The sequence below is a fragment of the Ailuropoda melanoleuca genome, chromosome 1 (genome assembly GCF_002007445.2).
Source record: "Ailuropoda melanoleuca isolate Jingjing chromosome 1, ASM200744v2, whole genome shotgun sequence".
NCBI lineage: Eukaryota > Metazoa > Chordata > Mammalia > Carnivora > Ursidae > Ailuropoda > Ailuropoda melanoleuca.
The window spans coordinates 160,623,460-160,633,916 of NC_048218.1; the positions used below are offsets into that span (position 1 = coordinate 160,623,460).

At 43.8% G+C, this 10,457-nt stretch overlaps 1 protein-coding gene across 1 annotated transcript in view; it reads right to left on the reverse strand.

Moving 5' to 3' along the window:
* Positions 1 to 932: 932 nt before the first annotated feature.
* The window catches only part of LOC105238544, a 188,705-nt gene continuing 179,180 nt past the window's right edge, over positions 933 to 10,457 (reverse strand). The window contains exons 12-17 of the mRNA XM_034669085.1: positions 9,547 to 9,717; positions 4,680 to 5,096; positions 4,459 to 4,574; positions 4,159 to 4,312; positions 2,823 to 2,939; positions 933 to 1,918 (exon numbers count right to left, since the gene is read on the reverse strand). Coding sequence (XP_034524976.1) covers positions 961 to 1,918; positions 2,823 to 2,827 — 963 coding nt within the window. The 5' untranslated portion in view covers positions 2,828 to 2,939; positions 4,159 to 4,312; positions 4,459 to 4,574; positions 4,680 to 5,096; positions 9,547 to 9,717 and the 3' untranslated portion in view covers positions 933 to 960. The remainder of the gene's footprint in view (positions 1,919 to 2,822; positions 2,940 to 4,158; positions 4,313 to 4,458; positions 4,575 to 4,679; positions 5,097 to 9,546; positions 9,718 to 10,457) is intronic.

The following is a 10,457-nucleotide window of genomic DNA, read 5'->3' on the forward strand; positions in this document are numbered from 1 at the left end:
TGCTTGAAAATATAAGAAGGAAAAGTTAGAGAATATTTACCAACTAATTACTGTAACATTCAAATAAGTCTATGTATATCCTGTATCTCATGCCCTTGAAGGGGAGTTTCTGTCAGTTGACTAAAAAGAGCAACAATCTTTCCTAATAAATTTAGTTTTTTTCATAGTTATCTATCAAGACTGCTGACCTGTACCTTTAAAACCATGTATGTGTTATTGGAGACTGACCATAAGTGCTTGTTTTAGAGGACTGTGTTTGTTTTCTTGCCATGTTTGCATAACAGATTTAACTGCTTATCAACCCGAGACACTGAACCACCAACTGTGACCTCATGGGTCTTGTAATAATAAAACAAACCCGTATGAAAACTGTGAAGTTTCTTTTGGAGTTAAGAATGTATCTTTATTTTGGCTTTCTCTTTTCACTGGTTTATGGAAGTCAAATAATCTTTAAGTGCTGTTAATATCCGATCTATTATTTAAAACACAATTCAAAATATTTTCTTTTTCAATTAGCTAAATAAATCATGGCACACCACAACAATGGAATAAGGAATAAAGCAAACCCTCCACCCCACCCCCCACCCCCAGTGGTTCTCCAGGTCGAGAGAAAAGGGCTTGTTCAAAGGCTCGCCAACATGCAGGTGTTTCTGACTGCGTTGGACTTGAATAGGGTGGGGGCAGGAGAGAATCTTCAACCCGACTCCCCTCTGAGCATGGGGGGAGGGGCTGCAGGGCTCCAGCTCAGGACCCAGGAGATCATGACCTGAGCGGAAACCAAGAGTCCCAGCTTAACCAAGTGAGCCACCCAGACACCGCAACATTACTTTTAGAAACCAAAATTAGCAAGAGACTGCTGAGGTTGGGCAAGGGCCGAACGTCTCTACGGAATGCATCCCCTGGCGGCGACGACGGCCCAGCAGGGCATTCCGGGCTGGAGAGCTCAAACCATCTGCGCCGTCAGGTTTTTCCCAGATGGTGCCCAGGTGGGACGTGGGGTGAACACCCGGGAAAATAGGCACAGCGGTAAGCGGGTTCCTTTCTCATCCTGCAGGGCCGTAGTAAGCAGGCCAAAGGGGCCGGGACCGCGGAGCTGACTCGCCTGTCTCGGTGGGGACGGGAATCTGCAAGCCGTCCCTGGAGAGCGGGACAGAAGCGTCCCGTCCTTTCCTGAGCGAGGGAAGTGAAAGAAACCGCCGCTGGCCTCAGAGCAGGGAAGGAACGGACCACGGGGAAGCGTAGCGGCTGCTGGACGGGGACGGGGGCGAGTGCGGGGAGGGAGGTAGTTGGGGGAGGACAAAGCTTGAGCAGAAGACTCCGGCTGCCGCTCACTTTACTTGCAGGCTCGGCCCCTCCGGAGGGGACCAGGAGGGAGCGCCTCTGAGATGCACCCGCGCAACCGGCAGCGGTACTTGGCATCTGAGCGTAGGCGCAGCACCCAGCAAGGAACTTAAGTGGGAGGCCGGGGGAGGGGGGCCTCCTCTCCCCCAAACACTGCCGCCCTGAAAATAATCCGGCAGAAGAGCCCTCTCTCCCGCGGCTTGGCTTGCGCACCTGTTTCCTGGTAGGTGCGGCCGGGGGCTGCGGCTCTGGGAAAACCGCAGTGACGCGGGCGGCAGCTGCCTTCAGAGTCGCAGGCAGCCTCGCGCTTTGCCGCGAATGGAAGTAGCAGCTTCGGCCAGAGGAGGGCGCAGCCGCCCAGCCGCTTTTGCAAAAGGCGAGCGCGTGGCGGGGTGCTGAGCGCGCCCACCCTCCGCAGGGGCCGGGACTGGAGCAGCCTGGGGTCCAGCCGCTGGGCTGGTAGGAATTCGGGCCCCCGACTGTGGGGCGACTTGGTTTTTTAGTTTGAGTTTGGTCTGAATTCTTGCAAGCTGTCAGCATATCCTCCAACCTGCTTTTCTTGTTGTTTACGGTGTTACTTAAACAGAATAAAATTCATCAGTTTTAAGCGTACAGTGTGATAAATTTGGCAATTATATAGAGTCGTTAAATCACCCTCACAATCAGGACGTAGAACAGTTCCCACGTACCAAACGCTCCCTTGTACAGCTCTGCCCTTCATCTCCCCGCCTCCCCCACGCGCCCCCCCACCAGCCCGGGGAAACCCCTTCAGTGGCTTTCTGTTACTAATCTTTCCTTTTCCAGAATGTCGTATAAATGGAACTATAGAACCAGACTTTTTAAGTTTTGAAATTTCGGCCGCATTGTTGTGTGTTTTCATACCTCACTCCTTTCTATGACTGGGTAGTTGTGCATGGTATGGGGACACCACGATTTGCTTATCCATTCACCACTTGGTGGACATTTGAGTTGTTTCCAGGTTTGAGGTTATATGAATAAAACTGCTGTGAACGATATTGTACACATTTTTATGAACATAGCTTTGTATTTCTCCTTGGTAAATAACTAAGTAGTGGATTTGCTGGGGCAAATGGTAAACGTCTGGTTAACTTTATGAGTGCTGGCAGACTGTTTTTAAAGATTTCATTTGTTTGTTTATAGAGAATCCCAAGCGGACTCTGCCCAGAGGGGGCCAACTCTGGTCTCACAGCCCTGAGATCATGACCTGAGCCAAAATCAAGAGTTGGTTGCCCAACAGACTGAGCCACCCAGGCGCCCCTGCCAGACTGTTTTTAAAAAGGGCTGCACCATTTTACATTCCCATCAGTGATGTATAACAGCTTGAGTTCCCCACATCCTTATTAACGTGGTATTGTCAGTCTTTTTAACTCTAGCCATTCTTGGGGCTCTGTCTGGCCACCAGTTTTTATGTTTACCCTGATGAGGTCCTGGGTACCCGGGCACACAGCAGATGCTCCTACCACATTGCTTTGGCGGCATGAAGGGCTGCTGACAAGTCTGCGAGCCCAAGAAAGCAAGATTCTGTGGCTTGTAGCCTTTGTTTCAGGCCTCTCAAGGCTTCTGATCATTGGCAGCTCCTGTAAAGCAAAACTCCAATACACGGATTAGATGGGATTGTCTTCATGCAGGAACTGGGGAGTGAACACCAGCAATACCCCCAAAAGCCTCTGAATGTACTGCATATTTTTAGGGTCAAAGGAGGGTTGTCAGCTGACAATGGCCTTGGCCTTGCAGAGACCTGTATGGAAGTGTCTTACTTGGAATTGATAAACCTCAGAAATTACTTATCAACCCAAATGCACAATTTTGTAAAAGTGGGGCTTATATGACTTTTCCTCTATGTCTCCCAGCCTCTCTTGCAGTTAGACTGGGGCCAGGAGATTACATTACAGAAGATGAGAGAAGTTCCAGGCCAGACCCTTAGAATTATTCCATGGGATCCTCTCTCTCTCTTAATTCCCCTGTCATGGTGACTTTATAGGACATGTGCCCCAGAAAACGAGCTTTCAAGATGGAAGAGGGCTGTCTGAGTCCATTAGATTTTAGGTTAATTAGAGATACATCATTTCTGTGTTAAGTAACTGAGATCTGAGGATTTTTTTGGTTACTACAGCATAGTCTAGCCTAACTCAAATACTTAATTGATTCCCCTTTCTTCCAATGTCTACAGAAGAGCAACTTGACCATGTTGCCAAGACCTCATTTGATGGTGGGAAAATCACAGTCCTGGAAAAGAGGATGTCGGGAGGGCAAGCCTCTCCTTTGTCCAGATGGACTATGAGCCCCTCCTCTCTTCCCCCACCATTGATTCAGGTCCTAATCTGTTTTGTAGCTGGAACAACAGCAGCAATTCTGAGCCTTCTGAGATGAGGGAAAGTGAGAAATTGTACCTGTAAGTCTTTGATTCTGTACAAGCAGCGCTCACAGCAAATTGAAATCCATAAATGACCTCCCATACCTTATTTTAGGTGATACTATCCATAATCCTCACATGGCTTCTTTGTCCAAGTTGCAGACATATCAATGCATGAATGTATGCCCACTTTCCCTCCCTTTCCCCTTTTCTCACACAGAGGGCTACAGGCAATAAGAAAGGGAGAGTGATCGAGTTCTTTGGTCACAGCAATACATATATATGCTTCATTCAGTTATTTCAGGATTTCAAGTAGGCACACTCAATTAGACTTGGTAGGAAACCCCCCCCGCTCTTAGTTATTATCTATGAACAGAATATCAGAAGTCCCTGATGGCCAAGGCAAAGGGCTGAAGACCTGACTGGGGCAGGACGAGTCTCACCTGAAGACAGGTAGGAGGCAGGGGGAGAAGCTTGCAGTCTCCGGCCTGAGTTACTGCTTGTGCTGAGTCACGACCCTTAGGAGGCCCGAGACCGAACCTCAGAGCATGGTGGACTGGATTCCAGGAGGTCAGGAGAAGCTGGATGTGGACTTCGCTTGTTCAGGAAGAGAAAAATAAAAGATATTTTTCAGAAGCATCCTTTTTCTTTTGATTTTTAAAAAGTATTCCCTCACAATGTTTGTCTCATGGTTAGAACTTCAAATTAGTTCTGAGAAGCTCCAAGGAATCGTCAGAACATACTTCCCTCTGATCCGGGTTTGGTCTCCTCTTTCACGTGTAGGTCAAGGGCTTGCCCCGTGTGCTTTGTCAGCCCTGCCACTCCGGGATTCTGTGGCCATCACTCACGAGCGAGGAGCCTCGGACAGTCAGGAAACGGGGTGAAATCAGTATCCTGTCCCATCTACACCTCGTGCTCCTCCTCTGCCCCCCCCCCCCCCCCCCCGCCGTGCCTTAGACCTCACCTTTCCCAGAGGCTCGGCAGGCAGGTGAACAATTCTGGAAGCTTTATTAACCATGCGGCCAGGTTCCCTCAAAAACCCTGACCACCAGAGCCAAGGCACTCCTGAGAAGCCAGGCGATGCCCAAGATGGTTTGCTTGGAAGTGGGGGCCTGACCTGCGTCTTCTTCTGCCGGTATCGCCCCATATTCTGCTTCCGCGCTCACACTATGGGCTTCATCACTGAAGGACCTTGCTGCTTTAACATCACATTATTTCTTGGGGTGCCTGGGTGGTTCAATCGTTAAGCATCTGCCTTTGGCTCAGGGCCTGATCCCAGCGTGCTGGAATCGAGCCCAGAATCGGGCTCCTCGCTCTGCTGAGAGCCTGCTTCTTCCTCTCCCACTCCCCCTGCTTGTGTTCCCTCTCTCGCTGGCTCTCTCTGTCAAATAAACAAATAAAATCTTTTAAAAAAAATCGCATTATTTCCATTGCACCTTATTGCACTCGTGCTTCCAAACAAGGAGCTAAAGGATAATAGGTGATTGGTGGCATGTTAATTTTTTGTATTTTTTGAAAGCTCTTTAATTGTAGAGCCCTGCTAAATTTACTCTCCATCTTACCACTAATGTCACCTGATATTTGTTACTCTACTGAAGTTGTATTAATGAGCTTTCAGTTAAAATGTATAGTACTTTCATTGCGGGATAAATCACAGGATAATAATTCTCCACAAATAATTCACTGTGTCCCAAAGATATTATTATATAATAATGATCCGCAAGTTATGTCATGGCGATTTTTCGTTACAGAACTTTCATCAGTACAAATATTAACTTTTATTAATACATGGATATATTCAGATACTACAAATACCAAGATAAAACACTAAGCTGTTATGTACATTGTTTTCCCCTAGATGTTTTTAAAGTTTTCAGATTTAGGATTTGGAAAACAAAAATGCAAACGATCAAGGAAGAAAAAGAAGGAAAATTGTATGGATACTTGAGTATGTTTTTGGGGAAAATATAAGAAATTCCATAGGGGAAGAAAAGGAAGCACAGAGGTTCTTGATTTAACGGAGTGTGGCAGGTGTGAGTCACGCACGGGCAGCCTCTGCCTCAGTGTCAGTCATACTGAAGAAAAATGAGAAAGGCAGGAAGACCCGACACCCCTATGAAACCATTTTTCTGCATATACTTTCTTTAATCCGGGTCCATGACCATGTCATTTAAGTTTTATGCAACAGGACACTCCTATTGAAGATTATTCACCTCTGAAAAGTAATCTCCCCTTTCTAAGGACGATAGAGGTAGGAAGTTCTGAGAAAATCATTTCACTCAAATTTCTCCAAATGATGAAAATAATCGCTAGAGTCTTGTCATTTTATTCTACCTCGAAAGAGTCTGTTTTATCCGTATTACAAACTCTTCGTGGATGAAGGAAAAAACTGAAGCATGAAGATGCATGAAAGCCTGGCAGAAGACAGCAAAGATTCTCCGTAAGCACAATGAGAAGCAGACGCACACCCGTGGTAGGACTGCGTATTTAAAAGTGGAAATTTACTTGATAATACATAACTGTCAATGTTGCAGAACGGTAATGCAGAAAAATAAGAAAATATATCCATGAGCTTCTGTTGAACACATAATAGGCATGACCCCACTTGAAGCAATATCTAACAGGGAATCGCCCACAGTACGTATAACTGTGGTAATGTGCATTGTCTTCATTTGGCAGAAATGAAGCAATTATTGATAATATTATGGTAGCACATGTACGCAGAATGTAAACATCAACTCTGAATAATACTTCACTTCATTTAGGGGACAAAACAGAGCTAAAGAATGAAAAAAATAACGTGATGAATTAAATCATTTCAAATAAGAGAAGAAATGTTTAAAAAACATTCAGTTATATTGGATACAAGTCCTGGTACAAACCCTGTAGAACAGTGAATAATTATCATTAGGCTCCTCATTTCTCAAATGCAACTATTCCCCTCTTTGCACATTTGACCTTTCAAATGTTGTCTGACAGACAAAAAAATAGTGCATGGATTCAGGAGACCACTTATAAAAAAAAAAACTGCATCTAAACAAGACATAATTTGAAAATCCAAGAATATATAATGCTGCAAATATATGTAGGAAACATAATGAAGCACAACAGAAAACTGTCTAAAATACTTGTAGGACATTCTATATTTCTTATTCTGTGTACACTAGTGAATAATACAGCAAAAATCTCTTTTGACCCTTGAGTCTTTAAAATATTGTCCAAGACCTTCACAGCTACATGAAATACAGATTTGCATGAAAAAACATGTTTAACAATGTAAATTTGAGGCCAATTTCAAAGGCCAAATGGAAAGACTGAGTTAAAAGAGCAGTATGCAATAATCACTTAAAAATTGATGATTTTATTGATAAAGAACTTAAATGCAAACCAAAGGTACACTTCTGAAAAAAATGTCAACTTGAAGCTTTACTTGATAATAATTTTAGATGCTAGATGAGGTAAAATTAATGACACAAGCCAAATGATGCAGGAGCCAAATTCAAAGTGCATAATGACCTTGACAGCATCAAAGAAATTAAGAAACTCTTTGAATACAACCAGTGATTATGTTTATCAATCATCTGTTACTGATGCTAAATAAATTGCAGAATCTCTTGATTTTGACACCAACTTCTCCACCATAAATAAATAAATGGATAGATAGATAGATAGATAGATACATAGATAGAAAGGAGGAAGCTCTTTGAAAGCCTCATGATCCGGCCTTCCATGACCCCCAACTGGATTTGAAAGGCAGTTTCTTTTTTCTACATTAGATACAGTAATTTCATTATTTTTTAAAAACTTATTTACTTCAGAGAGGGTGAGAGAGAGTGAGTGAGAGCAAGCAAGAGAGACAGCATACAGTGGGAGAGGGAAAAGCAGGCTCCCCGCTGAGCAGGGAGCCCAACACAGGGCTCAATCCCAGGACCCTGAGATCATGAATTGAGCCAAGGGCAGACACTTAACTGACAGAGCCACCCAGGAGCCTTCAGTAATAGCATTATTAAAAGAAAGGTTTACAGGGGCTCCTGGGTGGTGCAGTCAGTTAAGCATCAGACTCTTGGTTTCATCCGGTCATGATCTCAGATGCATGGGATCAAGCCCTGTGTTGGGCTCCCTGCTCAGTGTGGAGTCTACTTAAGACTCTCTCTCTCTCTCCCTCTGTCCCTCCCCCCTCCAAAATAAATAAATAAATCTTTAAAAAAAAGAAAGAAAGAAAGAAAGGTTTACAATACTGAAAGAATATCACAGACATCCCAGTTTTCTGGATGACATGTAATTGGAAAGATTAAGATAGAGATAAACAATTTTAATTATGTGCCACTGCTTTAGAACGTCAAATTTGCTATTGAAATTAACTTATAAACAGAGTAGGAGATGTGATGTTGATGGGTCACCATGTATGAGGAACTGAAAACTTGAAATTGCTTTCTAAATTCTAATACATGTCTCTTCTGACAGTAGAGTATATTTACAGCAATAATTCACCAGGAATTTCCAAATACTTTTGTAACTTTTAGGATATAGTTAACTTGGCCGGTGGGGAATATAGGCAATGGAGAATATAGCTTCTAAAAAAAAATTTTTTTTTTTTGAGAGGGTGAGGTAGGTGGAGGATCAGAGGGAGGAGAGAGAGAATCTCAAGCCCAGCACTGAGCCCAACGTGGGCTCAATCCCACAATCCTGAGAGTTGGACGCTTAACCAACTGAGCCACCCAGGCACCCCTCAAAATTCAATTTTTATTTTAAAAAGCAACCTAAGTTTATGTTATATCTGAGGATTATAATATTAGAGGAAGACTGTCAAATACAGCAATTATCTCTAGAGAAAATGAGATACTGGAGCAAGTAAGCATTGAAACCGCCAAAAGATGCTATTTTGGTGAAAGCAAGACAAATAACTATTTGGTGATATTGAATTCCTAAACTGTTCTCATGAAAATTTCAGGCATTCTAATATTGGATCATCTATAATTTAATTTGTATAATTTATACAGAAGTGATATAAACTTTACATTTATTATAATATTGTTGAAATCATTTTTATTGTTGAAAAATTTAAAATATACTAATTTAAAAACCATGATTTTACTTGAGCAAAGACACCTTTTCCTAATCACAAAACCCAGAGTCTGTCTTCCCTGACACCATATGTGAGAAGGATGGACCTCTAGCCCATTCCCTCCCTCCTATCCCCACCTCCATAGAATTTGGAACAATTTCACGTGGCCTATGAACTCTCCTAAAGTGGTTGCAAAAGTCTGCGTGCATGTGCACTTGTGCCTTTTTCCCTGGGACCACTGTCCCTCCCTCTAAAAGATCAAGAACTATGATTTTAGACTGTGACCCTGGTTCTCACACTTGAGCATGCATTAGCATCCCCTGGGGGGCTTGTTAAAACGCAGGTTATTGGCCCCACCCTCAGAGTTTCTAAAATTCATCATATCTGGAATAGGGCCCAAGGATGTGCATTTCTAACAAGCATCCAGGAGATGCTTTCGCTGCGGATCTAGGAACAACATCTGAGAACCGCCGCTTTATGATGTCAGCCGTGGCTACGCTCCAGAGGCCCCCGCCAGCAGAACCCTGTGTAGTAACTACACCGTCTCACCAGCAGAGGGCAAGCCCACATTTATTCCAACTTGTAGCAATAGCATCTTCCATCACTAGGTGGCAGCACCTGCCTACAAATCCCTACATACAAAATTTTAAAAAAAGTAATCCCCAAAGCAAGGTAAGAAAGCTACAGGAACAGCCTTTGTCTAAAAATTGGGTGATAACCTAATTCTGACAAATGACCAAAATGTCTATCTGTTAGGAATACATACCCATGCAAATCAGGCTTCAGGTACGAGTAAAATAACACCACCGTTTGAGAGAATAAGGAGCTGGATTCTCTGTGGCCTCTGGCCTCTGGCCTCATGGCCTTGGATGGGGTTTCAAACTTCTCTGTCTGATCATTTGGAAATGTCCCTCTGTGGAAAGTCCTGGGCTGGATGCTGCAAAATTACCCAAGGAGCTCATTAAAAATACAGATCCCTCTCCATCCACTCCCCATTCTAATGAAGCAGGTCTGGGGCTAGGCACTGGCTGTCATATTTTTAACGGGTGTCCCAGTCGATTCTGAGGTGCAGCCATGTTTTGGTACTTGCATCTGTACCTTTAATACACATAAACCACTGCTTAGGTATGAATATTTCGATATTTCCACCTCGCACAGAGTGGTTCTTCCTCGGTTCAGACATCACAAAGGTTCCACATGTAGAAGAGCCACGCTGTCCAATATGGCAGCCACGAGCCACACGTGGCCTTGGAGCACACAAAATACGGATGGTCTGAACTGAGATGTGCCGTCAGTGTTAACACCAGATTTCAAAAACTTAACAAGGAAAAAAAAAAAAGGAGATAAATGATTTTTAATGTGACCACCAGAAAAATTAAATCATATAGGTGGCTCATAATCTATTTCTCCTGAACAGGCTAGCTGGAGGATGTGAGTAACTGTGAAAAGAATGAGGGGAAAAAATGGAAAGCAGAGAAGCAGAACATGGCAGGCTCAGGGGAAGAAGTTTTGACCTCCTGGCCTTGGAACACCATTCCTGGCCCGGGGCCTCACACCCTGGCAGCTGGGCCTGGACCCCCCCTCCCGCTCCTCCCCCCCCAAAAAAAAAAAAAAAAAAAAAAAAAAAAAAAAAAAAAAAAAAAAAAAAAAAAAAAAAAAAAAAAAAAAAAAAAAAAA